Consider the following 23,494-nt stretch of genomic DNA (forward strand, 5'->3'; position numbering starts at 1 on the left):
TATCTACTAGCACATGAGATGGATTCAGATTATAGTTGCTAGGCACTGTGTCTCAGTTTCCATCAACCTCACTTGTTCCATATGGACAATGGGTGAAGTCATTACTCCATGCAGTTTCCTCAGACATTTTCCTTGTGTCTCTCTGCCCATGACAGGAACTTCCCCAAAAATTTTTCTTAATTGTATGTCCTTGTAACATTTCCTTTGTCTCGTGCCAGAGCCCACAGCAAAGAGATTTTTTTACCACTTTCAGGTTTAAAACAGTTTTTTCCTTCTTTCTCAAATATATTTTTGGAGGAAATTTAGCAGGTTTTGCAGAATATAACCCAGAAGCCTTTGTTCAAATCTAGAAGGGGAATTTCAGGGTTTGCTTCCTGGTTCTGAATTATCCTGGAAATTTTAGTGCACTACTTTATATTAAAATATTTACTAAATTTAATCACTTGCTAATTTACTAGTAAGAGCCTCATGATGGCGCTGTCAGCTTATATAGTTACTCGATTTTAAAAAGGAGTAGGAAGATTGTTTCTAAACTGTGCTTTTTTCTTTTTATTCTTTTTATTTACATTATTTTATTTTAATTCTTTGTATGTTATCTTTTTTTTTTTTTTTTTTTGGTATGCAGCAAATTCAGACACTGTTTCCAGGACTAGAACATACTGAGTTCCCTTTTCATGCAAAGACTTCGTGTGTTTGATTAGATTCAATGATTATACAGTGATTTGTTTTAGGGCACTAAACCACTGAAAACATAATTTAGGCTCCTCTTATAATCTCCCAAACCATGAGCACCAGAATAAAGAAGTGTTACACACTTTGTTGTGGGGAATGAAGACTTGAGTCGATCATCTTTTGAGGACAAGAATAGATTTTTCCCCCTTCATGATAAAGCACAAGATGAAGTCTCTTCATTTAATCTACTACACTAGTCCAGTAACTTTTCAGTCTAGGGCTTAGAAAGAATGTTTACCTCAAAATCACCTGCTATGCCTAAAAAAGGACTAGAACTGGTTTTCTTCTACTACAAGTCCAATACTTTTAACCACTGCATTTAACTGTAGAGAGCCATCCATTCACACAATCAAACTTGAGTTCTGTAAGCTATACTGAGGAATATACTTTACTAGGCATGTAACCATATACCAAGGAGATCAAGGAGCACTATTGCAATATTTACAGAATGTTTTTAATATGACATAAATATGAAAATGAAAACAGAAAACAATATAACTTCTGAACAAAAAATAACTAAGATGACTTTCCAAACTGATTCTGACTGTAAACTCTTTTTCCTCCTGAGCTGAACCTGTTCTGTTTCTGCCTTCACCAACCTGTTTCCATAACCACGGAATCTCCAGACCTGGAACTCTCCACCAACTCTCTCCTGTATATACAAACAGGAGCAGTGGGATTCAGCCAGTTTGCACCGCTTCGGGAGAACCGTTTGTTAAGTTTCTGAGCAGTTTGGTGAACTGGTTGTTGGAAGAAATCATTGGGGCAGAGAACCGGATGTTAAATTATTTGAATCCCACCACTGAACAGGAGCATACCCCACTGATGATGTTACCTAGTTGGGTAACGAAATGTCTACAAGCAAACAACCAAGCTCAGAGAGCACCAAGGACTCCACAGTCCAACTCTACAATACAGATATTCTCTTCTATTGACAAAAAATATTTCCTGCCCAATCTTGTGCCAGAAGGACATTGCTGGAGTCTATAAGTAAACATTAGAGTTGCTCATTTCCAGAGTTGCTCATTTCCAGTTGCTCCATAGCCTAGATATTTATTAATCCAGCCTCTCTTGTACATTAGTGATAGAATGGAAATGCTTTTTGCCACTGATAACCCAACCAGAATTTGTTGATTATCTGGTATTTTATTCCTCCTCTTCCTCCCCTTGTCATTGCCTTGGATTGACTCACTTCCCCCAAAATGAGGAAGGCTCTCCTGCTGTTCATTTAATCATTCCTTATTTTAATTTATATTGGAGAGTTCCACTCACTAAGACTCCTTGTTAGAGAATTCATTCTTCTGAGCATAGGCAGTATTTTAAAAGAATACCAAGAAATTAAGTAGAGCAGCAACTGTAGCAAGTCTCATTTAAAAAGAACGAAATTATCATAATATAATTGTTTTGGACTTGTTTGAAATGGTATAAGATTTCCTGCTTGACAGAGGATAGGTCCCTTCCAACTCTATTATTCTGATATTTATCAGAGTACAGATCATTTCTTGCCAGCATGGTAGCAAATTAACTGCAGTCATGATTTAAAATGAAAAAAAAAGTAATGGTAGATAATAGTAGAATTAACCATTGGAATCATTGATTGGTTTTTACCAATGAGAAAACATTTCCTCATATCCAACAATAAGGATAAAAGAATCAAACACTCAAAAACAGAGTTTATAGAAAATATGGACTTATTTTATTGATCTGAATTTTGTAGTGGTTACTTCAAAATCCTAGGATTTAGCCCAATCCAAGGATTTAACTCAGACAATGTGTAAGTTATAGTAACATCACCTATCCTAAGATTGAACCCAGACAATGTGTGAGTTATAGTAAGATCACCATTGTAATTTATATCTACCTAATGCAAATAATTGACAGTCAAAACACCTTGACTTCTAATAAAAACCAGCCATATTTGATAAATTTTGTATGGAAAAGTGCTACAGTTCTTGATATTGCTCACAGGTTACTTACTTTTCTGAAATATTTAAGAAAACATATTTTAAGATAATGAAGGTTCACCCCTGCCTTCAACTTTAAATTTTGGAGTTACAAGATCAATGTCCAATTGATTGAAGGGTAGCATTAATTCCAGATAATGTACCTAAGAACCAATCAATAAAAGTTAAACCAGGTAGCAATATTTGAATCCTTAGCAAGACTTTGAAGAAGTTGCATTATACAGGAAGTGATTAATTGTACTTTACATCTCTGTGTAAATATTAGGTCTACTGGTTTCTCAAATTTTACCAAATAGTAGTTGTTCATTAACTTTCACTAACCAATAAATACATTCTCCTCTATGGTTCTGTCATTTCCAAAATGGAAAAGCAACTGTTCACTCTCTGGCTGGCTTTGTCTTCACAAATTCTATTAACGGATGCTGTTATCCATCAGGTACTTGCCTTCATTGTTCATTGAAATATGAAAAAATGCATGCCTGAATTTTTAATCATTCAATTAATGTTACAGGTTGAAAATGAGGAAAAAATAACTAACTGAGAAGAACTAGACTTAGACCAAGGGAAGACAATTTGCACTGTAACTGAAGTTGTTGTTTAGAAATGGCACGTGTGACTGTATTTTGGTATATTTATAATTAGTATAAGGATGTAACTGAAAGTTAATAAGAGCAGATTAATAGGGGAATTTATCTGTCAGAGAAGTGGCAACACCTCATTTGAGGTGCTCAAAAGAGGTATTTCAATCTGGATTCCCCCACCAAACGGGCAATTAACCTGGGGGACCAAAATGGTTCTAACTCTTTGATTCTAAGTTCAGTGTATCAGACAGCTAGAGTTAAACTCCCATCTCCTCAGTTTGTGGAATGAGAGTTCTATGGGTTTGAGCTTTATCTGTTGTCAAAATGGATAAGGATATTTTGCTGGGATCTTACCAGTTTGGAATCACCCTTAGTTTGGATCCATTCTCGAGAGCTAGCAGACTTCAGAACTTGCTTTATTACAAGTTCCTCTAAAGTAATGCAAGATTTCAACAAAGCAAATCTGTTTTCTTGACATGTGGCAGCTCTTCAGAGCCTAAGAGCAGCCCAGGCTCCATTGCTTGAAATTTTTGCCTCAATGTGTTTTTTCATCCCCAAGGACAGGAGCTCTCCTTTCTCTTGCTTGTAGATTATAGACATCACTATGTCTTAAATCAGAAGCTGGAAATGAATTCATTAATGAGATTTTAACTTTCTAAAAGAGACTCAGTTCAAACTCTGTACAGGTAGTCCTCACTTACAACTATTCATTTATAGTTTATAAATTTATAAAGTGACTTATAGTTTGTTATTGAAATTATAACTATTGCACTGCCCCATGACCCCATGACTATAATTTGTGACCTTCCCAGCTACTTTCCAACAACCGAAGTCAAAGGAGGAAGCCAGATTTGTATAATGACTATGGTAAAAAAGATTGAAAAATTGCACCTGGTCATGGGATGATTCCTTTAATGACTGCATCACTTAGCAACCGAAATTCCAGTCCCAATTGTGGTTGTAAATTGAGGGCTACCTGTATAAACCCTATTCTAAAGTATTCTATAAACATGAATGGCTAATATCTGACATTGGTTTACTTAAAAGTTCATCTGCCAAAAGCAGCCAGTCATGTGCTGGCAACATAAAGAGAGAAGATGGCAAGGAAGTAACAGGTAACACAAAGCAGAACTGCTTAACTCATTATTTGCATTGGTCTACATGCAAAAAGAAACTATAGCTCAACCCACCAAAAACATAACTGTAAAAGACAAACCAGAAATAAAAGTTAAAATAAGCAAAAAAAAATAGTAAGAGAACACCTGTCTGATCTTGATGAACACAAATCACCAGGACTGATGGATTACATTCCAGAGTTCTAAAGGAGCTGGCAGAGGTCATCTCAGAACCACTGCACCATATCTTTCAAAAATCCTGGAGCAACTACCAGAGGACTGGAAAAGAGCTGATGTGGTTCCCATCTTCAAAAAAGGAGAAAAAAACAGACCCAGGAAACTATAGACCAATCAGCCTAACATCAATACCCGGGAAGATACTGGAAAAGATAATTTTTAAAAAACAGATCTGCCAACATCTAGAAACAAATAAAATAACTAGGAGTCAGCACAGGTTTGTTAAGAACAGATCATGCTAAACCAATCTTATTTCATTCTTCAACCTAGTGACTAAATTAGTAGACCAGCAAAATACTGTGGACATAATATATTTAGATTTCAGCAAGGCATTCAACAAAGTAGACCACAACCTACTTTTTAGTAAACTAGAAAAAAGTGGAATAGATAGCACCACCACTAGATAGACTCACAACTGGCTGACAAACCATACTCAATGAGTAGTCCTTAATGGGTCTAAGTCTACATGGAGGGAAATAAGCAGTGGGGTGCCACAAGGTTCCGTCTTAGGTCCAGTACTCTTCAATATCTTCATTAACGACTTAGATGAGGGAATAGAAGGGAAACTTACTAAGTTTGCATATGATACTAAGTTGGCAGGAATAGCTAACACCTAAGAAGATAGGCTCAAGATCCAGATGGATCTTGACAGACTAGAACACTGGGCTGTATCTAACAAAATGAAATTCAGTGTAGAGAAAAGTAAAGTCCTACACTTAGGCAAGAAAAACCAAAAGTACACATATAGACTGGGTGAAACCAGGCTCAATAGCAGTAACTGTGAGAGGGATCTTGGAGTCTTAGTGGACAACCAGCTATATATGAGCCGGCAGTGTGCAGCAGCAGCCAAAAAAGCTAATGCAATCCTAAGTTGATTAACAGAGGGATACAATCAAGATCAAGCAAGGTACTAATACCACTCTATAAAGCCTTATTAAGACTACACCTAGAGTTCTGCATCCAGTTTTGTTCACCACATTATAAAAAAGTTGTTGAGACTCTAGAAAAAGTGCAGAGAAGAGCAACCAGGATGATTAGGGGACTGGAGACTAAGGCATATGAAGAATGGTTACAGGAACTGGGCTTGGCTTGTCTAGTGAAGAGAAGGACCGGGAGACATGATAGTGGTCTTCCAATATTTGAGGAGCTGCCACAGAGAGGAAGGGGTCAATCTATTTTCTAAAGTGCCTGTAGGCCAGACAATGAATAATGGACGGAAACTGAACAAGGAGAGATTCAACCTGGAAATAAGGAGAACCTTTCTGACAGTGAGAACCAATGGCACAGCTTGCCTTCGGAAGTTGTGGGAGCGCCATCACTTGAGACCTTCAAGAAGAGATTGGACTGCCATTTGTCAGAAATGGTGTAGGGATGGAATTTCCGGTCTGCAGCGCTTCGGAGCAGGCAGGAATCCGCGACTGTGCGCGGTTTCTGCCTGTGTTCACTGCCCGAGTGCCCCGAGCCATTTGGCTTCGGGGCTAAGCCACCTCCGTAGAAGGTGGCGAAGACAGGGGGGGGGTCTGGCAGGGTCGAGAGATATCGCACCTCTCTTCCCTAGCCAGCTAAACCCCCTTTTCCAAAGGCAGCTGAGCGGCGGTCAGCAATGGCCGCCACATAGAAGAGCTCAGCCGGAAAAAGAAAGTGCAGGAGGAGCTGTGAAGAAATGAAAGTGATCTTTGCTGACCGGGACAAAGTAACAGTGAAAGTACCCTGGAACTTAAAACCTATTAAAGATACATCGTTTCCAGAGTGTGTCAAGCGGCGAATGGAAATTAAAGGAAAAGCTTTTTTTTCTTTTCACTCTCCTTCCGAACGTGACAGCGATTGAACTTTAAGAGAAATCGGAAAACCCGCATTGGAGGTATGGATTTCTGAACATTTAAAGGAAAATCTTTTTGCTGTAAGTGGGAAGGGAGAGGAAAAAAAATTGGAGCAGAATTTGAAAAAAAGGAGGAGATTGCCTAGAATTCTAAAGAGCTATTAAGACTTCTAAAAGATATATTTTAATTGGAACTTTGTGATCAAACAGCAACCCCAGAAAGAGAAGTGGAAGAAAGAAAAAAAGTATTAAATGAAATAGCTTATTTGGATTGTTTGGTGACTTTGGAACTTTTGGGAATTATTTCTGATTAAAACACTTGGGTGGTTGTTTTGGAAAAAAATTTCTCTTTACAATGGCATCGCTGGTGGATGAACTAAAAATTGAATATCAAAAATATAAAAAAGAAGAACAAGATGGGAAAGATACTTTGGGCATTCTTTTTCAATTTCTAGAAATGGCGGTACGTACTTATGAAAAATTGACTGCGCATCAGGACAATTGGGACAAAGAAGAAGCCATCCTTGATGATCAAATGATTTTATTTGGGGAGGAGGAGAAAGAAAAGAAAAAGGGGATTTTAAGGCTTGAAAAAACAACCAAAAAAGAGAAAAATGAGGGGAAAGGTGGATATAAGGTTAGAAAACAACAGAAAGAGGGAAAGCAGAAGAAGAAAAGGGAGGAGGTGAGACAAAGGGGTAAAAAGGGCAAGGAGAAGAATAAGCAAGGGAGAAAGGAAGGGATGAGAAGCCTTAATGGTGGGAAGCAAGATTTAAAATACAAGAAACAAAATTCTTTTAGAGACAATGGGTAAACTTAATTGAAAAGGGATTCTGTAAGGTACATAAGATTGTGTTTTTATATGTGTATTTAGAATAAAATGCTTAAGATATAAATGAGTACTAATATGTATGATTAGTTTTTTAATGGCATTGATAGTGGTCTTATATACCTATAAATTTGTGTTTTTTTTCTTTCTTATAAAATACATTGTGTAATTTTAGAATGTACTAAACAGAATCCCAATATAAGTTAAGTGTTATATTAAGTATTATTAAGTTAGGGGAAAGAGTCAAAGGCGTCATACTCCAATCAGTGTACAGGAGAAGTTTTTGTTCAAAGAGAAAAGATGAATGGATAGCTGGAAATAGAACAGACAAAGAATGATAAGTATTATGATTTGAACTGAGATGGGATAAATAAAATAAAACTAAGAAAGATAAAAGAGTGAAGAAGTTATATAGAAAATTGAAAATGGTTATAAGATATGGAATGGTATATAAAATGAATATGATTTTTGAATTTGCGTCTGGCCAAAGAGTTTTAACCCAGGATCAAGCAACTTTCAGAAAAGATGTTTTATGTTTTTATGTTTTATGTTTTGTTCGTTTGTGTATTGTTCTTGAAAAGCAATAAAATTTTAATTAGCAAGAAATATAATTTAAATAATAGAATGAAAGGGAGAAATAAAGAGAAGTTGGGATAAGACATGAAGTTGAACAGATAACGTAAATATATATATTATAATTTGGAATTATTCTGTATGTTCTATTGGTTTTATTCAGAAAAGATCTTTTATGTTATTATGTTTTGTTTGTTTGTGTATTGTTTTGTAAAAACTAATAAAATTTGTTTCAAAAAAAAAAAAAAAGAAATGGTGTAGGGTCTCCCGCTTGGCCGGGGGTTTGGACTAGATGACCTATAAGATCCCTTCCAACTCTGATTATCTGTTATCTGTTAAGATATAAATGCTATGATGAGCAAACAATTGAGTCTGTTTCTCCTTGTATTCTGTAACACATTTTTGCTTAACAGTTTGCCAAAATCAATCTTGATTTCTTACTTTATTCTTTATTGTTTAGGACAAATACAAAATACAAGTGTAAATGCTGATGTGCCTCTATCTTAAGGAAGAATAAGATAAAGATGTCTCTTGTGGCTGATTTAGGATATCATAACAGAGCAACCCATTTTGCAGGGTGGGTGGATGGGTAGATGTTCTTTTAGGCAGATGCAGATATTTATGGAATTTGCTTCTATGTGTGCCAGAAAAAGGTTCTGTACTGAACATGTCAAAATTGGGAGGTTGGTAGGCTGCTCACAGCAAACCAAATCAAAGCTTTACAATAGCATTTTTTTCAGCAAAGTATCATATTTTATATAACACTAGACAACCCATGTCTGATTGGGATATCCTTCTTTCATTCCTTCCTCCCTCCCTCCCTCTCATTCTGTCATTATCTGCCTGCCTGCCTGTGGCACTGAAGCAGCCATAACTTCATCAAATTTCATTCCATTAGACCAAGGGTCTTCAAACTTGGCAAGTTTAAGACTTGTGGACTTCAACTCCTAGAATTCCTGAGCTAACATGACTAGAGAAGGGATTATGGGAGTTGAAGTCCACAAGTCAAAGCTGTCAAGTTTGAAGACCCCTGCATTAGACTCATTCTGTCAATTAGCCAATTTGAGGAAGCTTGGTTCAAAAACTGTTGCCTTATAATTCACCTTCACCCAGGGAAAGGTCATAACAAGAGTTTTAGTAGCATGTAAGTGTTTTATATAATATATTCAAACAATATAAAAATAGTTTAATAATTTAAAAGAACATTCTTGCATTTCTATTACAGCAAATTACGATCTCAAAAATTGATTTATGTGATTCTGTGTGGCATTTGCTGCTAATAACATTTAGTCTTTGTTCAATTGTTAGTAACAATTTCCAGCAAAGAAACCAGTAGGCACTTTCTCTCTTCTTCCCCTAGAATGCCATTGAAATCTACAGCCTGCACATTGACTGCAAAGTTATGTCACGGTATGCCCACACAGTCATCACCAGCAGAATTGTCAACAGGGCAAATGAATCTAAGGAGGCTCTTTTTGATGTGGAACTACCCAAGAAAGCCTTCATCACAAACTTCACAATGTAAGCACCATTTAGGCATTTTAAAAGATGGAGCATTTCAGAATTTGGCAGCAATCTCCCACTGAGGACTATAGAAAGAAAGGAGTAAATACATACAACAATCTTATTCAACCTTGCAACTTTAATATGTGTTGACTTCCACTCCCAGAATTCCCCAGCCAGCTTCCTTGCTGGTTGGAGAATTCTGAGAGTTTGAAGTCCACACATATTACAATTCCCAAAGTTAAGAAAAGCAATGGCCCACAGGAGATATCCTTATTTCTTGTTTACAACATTAGTAAGAATGTCAAGATTGGCAAAATTCTACTATATAATAAATCTCATGGTAGGTGACCTGAGACCCATAACTCCTTTTAAGAAGCCTTTTTACGACCTCATCTACGGGAGCAATTGAGGTAGGAAATCCACTGAAACTATGGCTCAACATTTGAAATGATAAGACAGATCTGAATTTTACTTACTTGTTTTTTGAGATTGATAAGGCACTCCCATTACCAAATCAGCATACAACTCCCCAAATATGCGATTCGTGACTAAAATCACAAATATGGATCAAATTACTGCAAAAACAAACCATTTACCTATGTAAAACTGGGGAATATTTTCAGAACAGTTGAACCCATTGAATACAGACCTCATCTGGTAGAAACTTTTCATTCAAAGCAAAATAACATTGATTGATTAAAGTGTAATCACAAGAATTATTCAGTATTGGAATTTGTCTGTACAACCCTACTTCCACAATTGATTGAATTTGATAAGGAACCATACCTGGAGAAATTACATTGATAAAGGTAGACCATGCAATCCCCCACCCCAGATGACTATTTCCCATCAACACTTCAAAAGTTCCTACTTCTAAAGTATGATTAAAATGAAATTGTATTCAATCCAATAATGTAGGAGTTTATTTTCTTTCACTTCATAAAATATCTTACTATCAGTGTGTTTTCATTTTCTTTTTTTCGTGGACCTTTCTGAATTCTTTGAAACATCTATTTTGAAGGACCATAGATGGAGAAAAATACCCTGGAATAATCAAGGAGAAAAAAGCCGCTCAAGCTCAGTATGACTCCGCCATTTCACGAGGTCAGAGTGCTGGAATTGTCAAGTAAGTACAAGAAGTTTTCCCAAGTTTGGATTTTAAGCGGATGTCTTTTCTTAACCAGACCCACCCAGTACATATGATCCATTGTTTCTTGGTACATGCAGACAGTTAGAGTCCACTGTCATTCCTCAGAGGGTTTAAGCATTAAAGCAGGGGTGGGCAAACTTTTTGGCTCGGGGGCCTCATTGACTTTTAAAATTTGACAGACGGGCCGCCACCTGGTGTCGAAATGCCTGTCATTACAAGTCAAAATCAAATGAATGCAATCATTCAATCATTCACATCAAACCTTAATTCTGTACCAATCTTCGGCGGGCCGGATTAAAAAGACCAACGGGCCGGATGTGGCCCGCAGGGCGTAGTTTGCCCACCCCTGCATTAAAGCCTTATATAAGAAAATACATGTAATAAAGTAATAAACCATGCAAGCCATCTTGAATTTTTAAAGATGGCTAAGGAAGCCTATGGATAATCTGAAACTTATCATGAATGCCAAAAATAGCCCCCCAAAAAGGGTTCTGTCGTATGAGGAGAAAGAGCAGAGAGGGAGGGCAGAAGAGAAATAGTGATTAAAATAGGTGAGGAACTGGTGACAGAACATTTAGCTGCTGTGAGTGAATTTAGTCTCTGGATGCTAAAAAAAATTGGCAGATGTGATCTCAGAACTGATTTTAATCTTTGAGAATTGCTGGAGTACAGGGAAAGTGCCATAAGATTGGAGAAGAGACAATGTTGTTTTGATCTTTTAAAGTGGGGGGAAAGTAGATTAAGAAACTATAAGCCATCTGCAGAAATCATAGCAAAAATTATCAAGCAGCAGGTTTGCAAGCACTTAGAAGGAACAGAATACCTACCTTATACTTTTTTCATTTATAGATCAGCTGGAAGAAAATTGGAAAAGTTTAGTGTTTCAATTAATGTTGCAGCAGGAGGTAAAGTTAACTTTGAGTTGAATTATGAGCAATTACTTGATCGAAAGCTAGGGAAATATGAATTGATCATCAAAGTCAAACCCAAACAACTGGTGGAAGACTTTCAGGTAATAAAAACCTCCATTAACAGTTTTGTCCATCTGTCATAACCAGGTCATCTTTAGAAGGTAGGACCCAATCACAGCTTTTGCTTTTGCTTATGCTTAGATTGATACTCACATCTTTGAGCCACAAGGCATATCCTTCTTAGAAACAGAAAGCAGCTTCTTGAACAATGAAATAAATGATGCTCTCATAAAGACACAGGAGGAGACCAAGGTATGTGGCTGGATTTGACCCAAAACTCTTTAAGCTCCTTAACAAGAAATCACGGTTGTATTGTTAGTTTGCCTGGCTGATGATTTTATTTGTCTTTAATGTTCAGGCTCATATTTCATTTAAACCAACCTTAAGTCAACAAAGGAAAAACCCTGACTCTGAAGAGACTCTTCTAGATGGAGATTTCCTCATACGTTATGATGTTAAAAGGAATGTTGCCGTAGGTGACATACAGGTAACATCACTTTTTAAATTCGCCTGTGAGTCCGACAATAGCCATTAATTAGGGTCTATCCTGAAATCTTCCAGTATCGTAAACATTGGACAATAATGGGCAGGATGGGAAGAGAGGAGTCATGCCATGTCCTCAAGGTATTGCCTTCATCTTATTCCCAGCTCTGAGCAAGGGCAGCCAAGTCATTTTCAGCTTTTCAAGTTTCAAAGTAATATTTTCCCTCTTCTGCTGACAGAACCTTTGCATAGATCAGATCTAGTTTGCTTCATATACTTGCTGATGAGATCAGGGATTGAGATCTATCCCACTACTGCAGGGGTGGGCTTCAAAAATGTTAATAAAGGGTTCTCCGCCCGGTTGCTGGGTGGGCGTAGCCATGGTGGGCGTGACCTAGTCAGCCTCATTTTTGCCTTCCCTGGGCTCCGGAGGCTCAGGCCCATTTCCAGCCTTCCTGAACTTCTGGGAGGCCCGTTTTTCTCCCTCCCCGAGCCTCTGTGTGTGCCCTGCACTTACCTGCATCCAAAATGGGCCACATGGGGACTCCTGGGAGGGGAGGGGAGGGGCAGGGTGGGTGTGGCCAGCCAGGAGTGAGATTTGGGGGTTCTCCAAACTGCACAGAATCTTAGCTAGGGGCTCTCCTGAATCCCTGTGAACCCCCAGCAGGCACCCCTGCACTACTATTATTTTGTGTTATTGCAGGCCTGTTTCCTCCTCTGTTCTTTGGGTATTGACCCTTATAGCCATTGTGGCCTGGACTGCAGGAGACCCTGAAAAAGGGCCTTATGCAATGCTCTTCTGAAAAAATGTCAGGCACACATTTAAAAAATAGGACTAGCATTCTTTGGAGCAAATATTACCCAGAAGCTTGATTTAAACTGTGAAAGGGAGCTGCCTTCTTCCAGCTGTGTATTGCTGTTTTCATCACAGATTTTCAACTACATCTGCCAATAAAGGACAGAGAAGGATCTAATATTACTTTGTGGGAAGTACTGGTGCCACTTTGCCCATTCCTGTGGAATATGGCTGTGGAATACAGCCATTTGCCGCCATACACTTGCAGGGCTAGTCAAGGGTGACACTCTTGTTTTTGACTGTGCCACCCACCTCAGGACATTCCCTCATCATCTGTTAGCTGACAAGTCAGTTTTTGAGAAGGATCTAATGTTTTTTCATGACTGTGCTATACTTTTATCCAGAAATCACTGGAATGACAGGTCAGGCGGTAGCTCATGTGGTAAGATGAAGGGCCTGTGCACCACTGAGGTCAGCAGCTCAGCAGTTTGATTCCCATGAGTGGATAAACTACGAAGGGACAAGAAGGGAGTCTTCTCTGGTTGCCTTCCAGCATTCAGGCATCCCATGGTTAAAAATAATACCACCTGAAAAAAATCCTTCCACAGAGGCAGCCAGCCACCTTGGTGATCCCTGGCTAACATGTGCCATATGCTAAATAAATAAACAGATATGGAGTACCTTCATGCCTTCATACTGGCCATAGGTTGGCTGGACAACCTGTTCTAAGTCCTGTCCTACACATACCATCTCTGGCCCAGCACTTCTTCTCAGGTAGCACTCAATGGGAAAGACAAGAAAACCTAGGGGGACCCACCAATTCCTTTTCTCATGAAATGATCAGGACAGCTGTACTCGTTGTCCTCCTGAAATATGTGACATGTTTTTTCTGTCAGTTTCTGGACTGGAAAATGGTACTTTATGTGGCTGACTCACTGTCTTTTGGTACACTTAGCTGAACCCTTAGCTTTGAGAAAGGATCGTTTAGACAGGCCTCACTCTCTGTTTCAGTCAGTGATTCCAATTCAATGATTCAGAATACTGAAATGTGAACCCAAGGGATATAAACTAATCTTGTTTGTTCAAAACTTACTGAAAATGTAATAAAAGCTTTCAGACCCTTGGGAATATCAATTTATTTCCCAGGTCTCTCAAATTCTATCATAAATTCGGAATAATTTTCTGAGGCAATATTCCCACAAACTTATACCAAATATGTTTTCCAGTATCTACGAAGTACTTCATCTCATCCTTAGTCCCTCAACTGGGACTGGCTGAAGTTATACTTAGATTTAGTTTTGCTTTTTCTTACTCCACACTGCCCAGAGAAAGCTTCAGATAGAAAATATGTGTTTTTCATCCTCCAATGACAGGAGCTCTCTTTTCTCTTGCTTGTAGTATATAATCACTATGTCTTAAATCAGAAACTGGAAAGACAAACACTTTTGGATAGATTGAGGAATGGAAAAGATGGAGGTTTAAAAGTGGTCCAAACTGAGCGGTCTTTTAAAAGTATTAACATGAGGTAGATTGAAACACGACAGAAACTTTGATAATTTCCGAAGTTCTACAGAAGACTTTTCAGTCAGCATATTGCCCCCATCAATCTGGGTCCTCTTTTTCCTGACCTCAGAAGGATGGAAGGCTGAGTCAACCTTGAGCCGTTCAGAATCAAACTCCTGGAGTGAGCAGTGAGTTAGCCTGCAGTACTGCATTATAGCCACTGTGCCACCATGGCTCTGTACAATCAGAGTGTATGAAAAACAGTGTTATTGACAATTTCAAAAAACAGTGTTATTGACAATTTTATTTTTGCTCTACTATCCCACCCTGAAATGAATTCTGAATAGAACCCTTCTTGACCTCAACCTAAAGCAGGTCAACTAATAGGTATCCACAGGGGAAGGTTCAAAAGCGTCAACTCTGTTAAACTTGGCCACCCATTAGCTTGGAGAAAACATTGGTGATTGACAGGAACATGGCACAAAAGCAGTCATGGTAGGACAGGGATCAGTGATGAGGTCAGCAAATTTCTGGCCAGGGACCTGCCAGTGGACAGCAATGCAATTCCACAGCAGGGAACTTATATCCTATGAGAAACAGCACACACTGTGTTGGTCTGCTCCCTGTGGAAAATGGATTTCTATTGCCTATCAATAAATGTACAAAAGGTCATTTCCATTCAGGATACATATTTTATTGAACTGAATTTATGCATCCATAGTTAGGAATACATTCACATTTATATTTTATTAAAGTAGAAGTCCTTGGCTAAAGGTTTGGTTTCAGACTTCATACAGTAAACTAATGTATGCTTGGCAGAATTGAATGACTTACAGAATGTATTTCTTCAACCAAATTTTCAGACTCACCCAATTGGTGAGATGGGCAGCGTATAAATTAAATAAATACATACATAAAAGTATTTTTGACCCATTATCCTTATTTAAAATTACCCTAATTTTAGTTTCTTTATCTTCCAGTATATCAAAATACATATCTGTAACATATTAAAATAACATATTTTGTTCATTTCAGATCGTGAATGGATATTTTGTCCATTATTTTGCACCCAGTGAAATGCCAGTATTTCCCAAAAATATCATCTTTGTTATAGATAACAGTGGGTCCATGATGGGCAATAAAATTCAGCAGGTAATTTCTCCCAAAACAGAGCCTTTTCTTGAAGTCTACTGATAGTTTTTGTTGTATGCCAAGTTTAATTCCAATTAAAATTATTTTGTTTCAGCAAGCCAGCCTCAGGTATTCTCAACTGCCTCTCTCTTTTATAGAGAGAGGAAGTTGATTCTTGAGAATCAAAAAAGAGCAGTGATGCACTAGACTAGAGTCAGAATAAACAGGACTTCTTTCCATCTTTCTATTGTTGAAATTTATTTCCTTGTTGGCTTTATATATATCATTACTTTTAAGTGAATTATTATTGCCAAGATACACATGTTGGCTTGTTCTTTCTCTGTTCCAGTCATTTTGGGGTTAGTCATTTTCTCTTAACTAACCTACCTCACAGGGCTGTTCTCATAAAATGACTTGAGATTGAGGAGGAAAAGTGAAATATAAATCTAGCAAACAAATAATTGAGCAACTGGTTAAAAGCTTTAAAGTTAGCTGTGGAATAATTACCCTTTGAAGTTAGTTAAATAGTCCATCCTATGTGGAAACCATTAACAACTCCCTTTGTTTTATCAAAGGCAAACATTGTAATTATAAAATATATCCTCCTATGTTTTTTTCATTTATATTAAGGGAAAAATAAAGGTTCTGTGTACACAGGTCAAAGGTTATATATATTTTCACTTATTCTAATAGATGTCAAAATGCTAGCTTTAGGTTACAGAATTTAACCGTGTATTGTTTTACTCTTTATTATAGACTAAAGAAGCCTTGAAAAAGATTTTGGGAGATCTGAATCCTAAAGACTATTTTAATTTAATTGTCTTTAGTGGGAGTAGTTCAAAGTGGAAGCCCACCTTGTTGCAAGCCAGCAAAGAGAATGTGAAATCAGCTAAACAGTATGTTAAAACCATTCATGCGCATGGAGGTCAGTATGAAGACTAAGAAGTTCATCCTTGTCCATCTTTGCAATAGTGGTTTAATGAGGAGTTCACTGGAACTGATATCCAAACCTTCTTGATTCCAGTTTTTTACATAATTACTTGACGTTTTTGTTGTTAAAAACATCACATAATTATTTTTTCCTTCTTATATTCAACATTGTTCAAGGTATTTTAGATTACATTAATAACAATGATGGTTGTTGTTTTGGGAAAAAAATGGAGACAGGAGTATTAGGTATATTAGAAGCCCTGGCAGGGCAGTGGTTAGAATGCAGTATTGTAGCTGTCCACAGTCTGGAGTTCGATTCTTCCAAGGTTGATAAAATGAGGAGCCAGATTGTTGGGACCAATATATGCTGACATTGTAAACTACCCAGAGAATGCAGTAAAGCACTATGGGATGCTATATAAATCTAAGTGCTATTACTATTGACATATTTGCTCCCTTCAGTTGACATTTATCTATGTGTCTGTCTATCCGTCATCTATCTATCACTGAATAAAAATCTCAGCTCAGGTATTTTTTTTAAAGCTCAAAAAATTCATTTCCCCCAAAAGCTCAGAGAGCACTAGGGACTCCACATAAAGATCTATAATACTACTATTAAAAATAATAATGCTCATTCCTCCATGTATTTGATTTTTCTTTGATTTTATCTTTTTTTTTTTTTTGAGAGGTCAACAAAGTTAGTTCTTTGCAGATGAAGTTATTATTATGAATTTATTATTATGAAAATGGAAGGTATTACTATTGCCTTAGCAATTCTCCTGATTTGAAACCAAAGATTTCTACTTGTGTAAGTTATGGCAATCCCATATAAGAACTTTCAGATCAGCACCATACCAATGGGATGCCACATTGTCATCTCTGTTCATCAGATGTTTATTGGTCTTAGCTGGGGTACATTCAATTTTAATTAAACAAATTTCCCTTTGGAATCTGAAGCTCCAAAAATTTGGCAGCTGGTATTTTCCACTTCCCAGGACTATGAATTTAACTTTCAACTCTTCCTGGAACAGGCCCAATGCATTATATTACCAATATGCTATTACTTTGAAGATATTTTAGGGGGGGAAAAACCCATCAGAAGAGATGATGATTTTTGTACTTTTGCAGCTCTTTCTCTAGCAGGTGTTCAGAGCTGGGGAAAAATAATGTACACAACTTGACATAAAAATATAGAGAAGGAGCCAGGACAGGCACTGATACTGACTTTTGCATTGACTGATTGGTCATCTTATGCAGCCTGAAGGCATTCATAATATTTTGGGACTAGTGGCAATTGAGAAACATTAATTGGCTTCAAATCACATATATTTGTTTGCGACATGTATAAATGTCACTTATAAATGAATAAATAATCTAAGACTCTTAACAGTTAAAGCAATTAAAGGTAAACAAAAAGAAGCATAAAACCAAAACATCCACATTAAATTTAGATGTTGAATAACCAAAATAAATAACACCACTGGCATCCTAACATTTACTACAAGCCTTCTGGAATACCACAATTGTTAAAAATTTCCAGAAGACTAAAAACAGGATCGATTTGATTTCTGCTGGGAAACAATACCATAGTATAAATGTTGCCATTGAAAAGAAGCATTTATGAAGCATCAACTTTACAAAATTAAGAGATCACCAATCTTTTCTCTGGAATGCACAGATTGGGTGGTTCAATTGTAATTGAAGGTGGTAGTCGGGAAATTTTGCTTTTGAATAACTAGATAGTAGAAATAGTGTCAAAGTGCCTTTATTTACTTGTACTCATTTCATCAGCAAGGAGACTTAAAACTGCATCTGATTAAATAAATTTCTTCAAATGCCTTGAAATTTGCTCGCCATGTTTTTAGAACAATCCCAGCACTGCTAGCATATTCATAGTTACAATTCTTCCTATTTCAGGAACAAATATTAATGAAGCTGTTTTGACAGCCATTAATTCTCTGAATCAAGCCACCTATGAGGAATTATTGCCAGAAAAAAGCATTTCAATGATCATTTTGTTGACAGATGGTGAACCCACTGTTGGTAAGTTAAGAACAGAAAAGCTACCCAGTTGTTATTGCTGTACATTGCATTTTATTTATTTTAGCATATACTTTTGAACGACATCAATTTTTTAAAAAATATCTTATTTAAAATAGCATTATCTTCTTCCTTAGCTTTGTCTCACTTCTTGAACATTACAATTCAAATATCCTCAAATGTTTCTTCTGACTTTTTTCCAGTGATTTTATTCATTCAGTATCCATATCCATGTATACAGTATGTCTGTGTGTGGGTAGGTGAGTGAGTATGTTGTTAATATGAAGACCAAAGGGTTGAGATTGGTGAAAAGAGAGAGAGAGAAAATAGCTATTGTTAATTTTTATAAATCATTTCAAATATATTGGAAATTAAACTCTACCCGGGAAGATACTGGAAAAGATAATAAAAAAACAGATCTGCCAACATCTAGAAACAAGTAAAGTAATAACTAGCAGTCAGCACGGGTTTGTTAAAAACAGATCATGCCAAACCAATCTTATTTCATTCTTCAACACAGTGATTAAAGTAGTAGACCAGCAAAATACTGTGGACATAATATATTTAGATTTCAGCAAGGCATTCGATAAAGTAGACCACAACCTACTTCTTAGTAAGCTAGAAAAAAGTGGAATAGATAGCACCACCACTGGATGGATTCGCAACTGGCTGACAAACCATACTCAACGAGTAGTCCTTAATGGGTCTAAGTCTACATGGAGGGAAGTAAGCAGTGGGGTGCCACAAGGTTCCATCTTAGGCCCAGTACTCTTCAATATCTTCATTAACGACTTAGATGAGGGGATAGAAGGGGAACTTACCAAATCTGCAGATGATACTAAGCTGGCAGGAATAGCTAACACCCAAGAAGATAGGCTCAAGATCCAGATGGATCTTGACAGACTAGAACACTGGGCCGTATCTAATAAAATGAAATTCAATATAATTTCTTAGGCAAGAAAAACCAAAAGTACACATATAGACTGGGTGAAACCAGGCTCAATAGCAGTAACTGTGAGAGGGATCTTGGAGTCTTAGCGGACAACCAGCTAAATATGAGCCAGCAGTGTGCAGCAGCAGCCAAAAAAGCTAATGCAATCCTAAGTTGTATTAACAGAGGGATACAGTCAAGATCAAGGGAAATATTAATACCACTCTATAAAGCTTTATTAAGACTACACCTAGAGTACTGCATCCATTTTTGGTCACCACATTATAAAAAAGATGTTGAGACTCTAGAAAAAGTACAGAGAAGAGCAACCAGGATGATTAGGGGACTGGAGGTTAAAACATACAATGAACGGTTGCAGGAAATGGGCTTGGCTAGTCTAGTAAAGAGGAGGACCAGGGAGACATGATAGCAGTCTTCCAATATTTGACGGGCTGCCACAGGGAGGAAGGGGTCAAGCTATTTTCTCAAGCTCCTGTAGGCCAGACAAGGAATAATGGATGGAAACTGAACAAGGAGAGATTTAACCTGGAAACAAGGAGAAACTTTCTGACAGTGAGAACAATCAACCAATGGAACAGCTTGCCCTCAGAAGTTGTGGGAGTGCCATCAGTTGAGACTTTCAAGAAGAGATTGGACTGCCATTTGTCAGAAATGGTGTAGGGTCTCCCGCTTGGGCGGGGCGTTGGACTAGATGACCTACAAGGTCCCTTCCAACTCTGATTATCTGTAAATCTGTAAATCATCATCCTTTCAATGAGTATCAGCCTAAGAAAAACATACTGTATCTCTCTTGTCTCTGAAACCCAACCTGTTGATCATTTAAATATTTCAGAAATCACATCTACTTCTTTGATTCACAGTAATTGTGGATTGCTGTGTTTGGATTATGTGATAATAACACTTTGGAATTTTGTAGCAGTCATATTCTATTGCTTATACTATTATTCTCACATGCCTTACATTCACTCTTTTTTTTTTAAACAAAGTTTTTTATTTTTACAACAAACATACAAACAAAACATAAAAACATAAAACCCTCTTTCAATTATATACATACAGTGTGTCAGTTGGTTACAATCTTTGGTGCTATCCTTTTTTTACCATTACTCACAAGTTATATAAATTCTCACCTTATCGATCTAGCTTGTATTTATATAATATCAATTATTAAACATTCATTTGACTATTTTTCCATCATTTTATATGAGATATTCTAATTTTCATTATGATTTATTCTTATACATTCATCCAATGGTTATATATTTTATATTGTATTCTATATCAATCTATTAACTTTTATTGTAAGGCTTACTAATCTATTTCTTTACCATGTCTTTTTATCTAACCATTGATAAAATAAATCCCATATCATATAAAATTGTTTATCCTCTTGTTCTCTAATTTCAAATGTTAATTTACTCATTTCGGCACAGTCCATAATCCCCTCTTCTGTTGCTTTCTAATATTATACTTATCTTTCAAATTGTTCTTCTTTTTGGTTGTTTTTTCTGGTTCTAAACCTTTCACTCTCTTTCCCCCCTTTCCTTTTTTCCCCCCACTTAAAATTATTTGATCATTAAAGATGGCTTCTTTTTTGTCCCAATCTTCTTGTTCTGCAAGTGTTTCTTGTTGTTTCTCATAGTTCCAGATCTCCATTTCTAAGAATTGAAATACGAAGCCAAAATCTGTTTTGTTTGTTTTTAAAAATTAATAAAATTGTTTTCAACAAAAAAAAAGAAATACGAAGCCAAAAGAACCTCTCCCTTCTTGTGCATCTTCTTTCCATTTTTTAAGTTCCGTTTTCAGTTCTTCTAAGAGTGATACCATTTTAAAAACTTTTAAACAATCACCCAGTTAATTTTAGTCATCTAGATGCAAAAACCAAAAATCACCAAGTAATCCAAATAATCCAAGGCTGTTTCTACTTGCTTCTTTTTTCCACTTTCTCTTCCTGGGGTTCTATTATTTTGTTACCAAGTTTCCATTAAAATGTATCTTTGAGGACTCTTGTTAAAATTTCACTGTAAGTTCCTTTTAATTACAGTTCCATTCCTTAATTCCAGGCAGTCTCCTCCATTTTTCCAGATCCTGCCCTTCTATTCTTTTTTTTTCTCCTTTCCAGCTTTTAAAAACTTTTAAATGTCCAGAAATCTTTATTATCCCTTTGACTTTTATTTTCAGCTTAGATGCCTATTAATGTCAAGGTGGATTTTTTTTCAGTTTCTTGCTTAAGTCTCTTAGCTGTCAGTATAAGGAAGGGAAGAAAAAAACCTAATCCTTTCCCTTCTCTCTCTCCTTCGCAGCTTCAAAATCTTCTTTGGGAACAATGTTGTTAAGTTTAAATTCCAGGGTACCTTATTTGTTGCTTTTGCTGTTTGACCTGGTCAACCAAAACTTTCTCTTCTTATCTTCCTCCTGCACATTCTTTTCCGGTCGAGTTCTTTTTTGTGGTGGCCATTTCTGACCACCGCTACAACCGCCTTTGGGAAAGGGAGTAATGGCCAGTTGGGGAGGAGAGATGCGGCTCTCCTCAACCCTGCAGGCAGTCTCCCCCCTCTTCACCACCTCTATGGGGTGGCTTAGCCCTGAAACCAGCTGGCTCGGGGCACTACAGCAGCGAGCACGGATCGAAGCCTCAGAGAGATGAGGTTTCGGTCTGTCTCCGAAGAAGCTCAAACCGGAAGCTCCTATTTCCTGTAATAATCTTCTTGATGATCATTTGGGGCATAAATTGCTATTAAAAATATCTTTAGATTATTGTCCATTATCTCTACCATCAAAATCCTTCCATCATCATCTGTATATATTTGTTCTGCAGGGATTGTATCTCTAATGTATAACACCACTCCTCTCTTTTTACACTGTGTCAATGCTGTAAATAATTTCCCTAAGTTTTGCTGTTTCAATATATAATCATGTTGTTTTTTAATATGTACTTCTTGTAGGCAGATTATATCAAATTTTAATTTCTCTAACTTGTGAAATATTTTTCTTTTTTTAATAGCTGAATTAAATCCATTTATATTAATTGTAATCAGTTTTCTTTCATCCATTTTAGACTTTATAAGAAGGATTTGTTGCTCTATAGATCTTGGTTCTCATTGCTCTCTGGGTATACCACCTACGGCTCCTTCTTCTTTTTCAATTACTGCTGTACATTCCTCATGAAATTCAATCCTCCCTTCCTCTGAAATATTCCAGATAGAATAACTCAGCTTTTTCAACTGTATCAATTCTGTGTCTGTGTTCCTGCCAGGTAAACATGAGACCTTCTGGTATCAGCCATCTCTAATTTATTCCTCTCTTAAGTAACTCTTTGGTCAAGAATAAATATTCTCTTCTTATCTCTCTCACTCTTCTCGGTACCTGTTTCAGTACCACTATTTCTTTATCTTTGTACTTTAGTGTTTTTTCTCTTGCCACCTGCAGTATTTGTGATTTAATTATTTTCTTAGTAAATCTGATATAAACTTCTCTTGGCAGTTTATTTCTCATTGCATATCTTGTATAAACACGAAAAACCTCATCCATTCCATCCATCATCTTCTCTTTAGTTACCTCTAATGCTTCTGCCAGGATTTCTGTCATCATTTCAGCAAGGTTTTCACCCTTTTCTTCTATATTTTGAAATCTAACATAGAATTCTGATCTATCAATTTCCCATCCCAATGACTGCAGAGATCTGCCCTTGTCTCTTTCCACTTCACTCAATCGGGTATCCATATCTCCAATCTTCTTATCTCTTTGTACATCTTATTCTTCAATTTTCTTGATTCTGTCCTCATATTGCATCATCATCTGTTGAATATTTTAAATTTTCTCATCTATCTTTTCAGTTCTTTGCTCAATATTCTCCGTTCTCTTTTTAATATTATCTGTTTTTACTTGTACCTTTTGAATACCTTGCATAATCATCTGTAGTGTCACGTCTTTCTCCTTCTCTTGTTGTAACATCACCTGTATTGATCATTGTCCTCCAGATGGTGAGGAGGAAGAAGTCAGGATTGAAGAAGCTGAGGCTGGTATCTTTCTGCTCATCTTAGAGTACTTAATAGAAAAATTGAGAAGAAAAAGCAAGAGCAGCCAACTGCCACTCCAGTAAAAAAAAAAAAGCAAAAAAAATAATAATCTTCAGGCACTTGAATACCTTAATCCAATTGGTTCCAATTATGAAGAAAAAAA

General features: G+C 36.8%; 1 protein-coding gene across 2 annotated transcripts in view; it reads left to right on the top strand.

Moving 5' to 3' along the window:
* Positions 1-3,047: 3,047 nt before the first annotated feature.
* The window catches only part of LOC113420557 (inter-alpha-trypsin inhibitor heavy chain H4-like), a 42,466-nt gene continuing 22,019 nt past the window's right edge, over positions 3,048-23,494 (top strand). For both annotated transcript variants that reach the window (XM_026680516.2, XM_026680519.2), the window contains exons 1-9: positions 3,048-3,132; positions 9,211-9,371; positions 10,378-10,482; positions 11,356-11,518; positions 11,619-11,729; positions 11,836-11,964; positions 15,295-15,411; positions 16,147-16,315; positions 18,238-18,363. In XM_026680516.2, coding sequence (XP_026536301.2) covers positions 3,058-3,132; positions 9,211-9,371; positions 10,378-10,482; positions 11,356-11,518; positions 11,619-11,729; positions 11,836-11,964; positions 15,295-15,411; positions 16,147-16,315; positions 18,238-18,363 — 1,156 coding nt within the window. In that variant the 5' untranslated portion in view covers positions 3,048-3,057. The remainder of the gene's footprint in view (positions 3,133-9,210; positions 9,372-10,377; positions 10,483-11,355; positions 11,519-11,618; positions 11,730-11,835; positions 11,965-15,294; positions 15,412-16,146; positions 16,316-18,237; positions 18,364-23,494) is intronic.

This window comes from Notechis scutatus, chromosome 2 (assembly GCF_049901735.1).
Source record: "Notechis scutatus isolate UNSWTSFEM ecotype Mainland chromosome 2, rNotScu1.2, whole genome shotgun sequence".
Lineage (NCBI taxonomy): Eukaryota > Metazoa > Chordata > Lepidosauria > Squamata > Elapidae > Notechis > Notechis scutatus.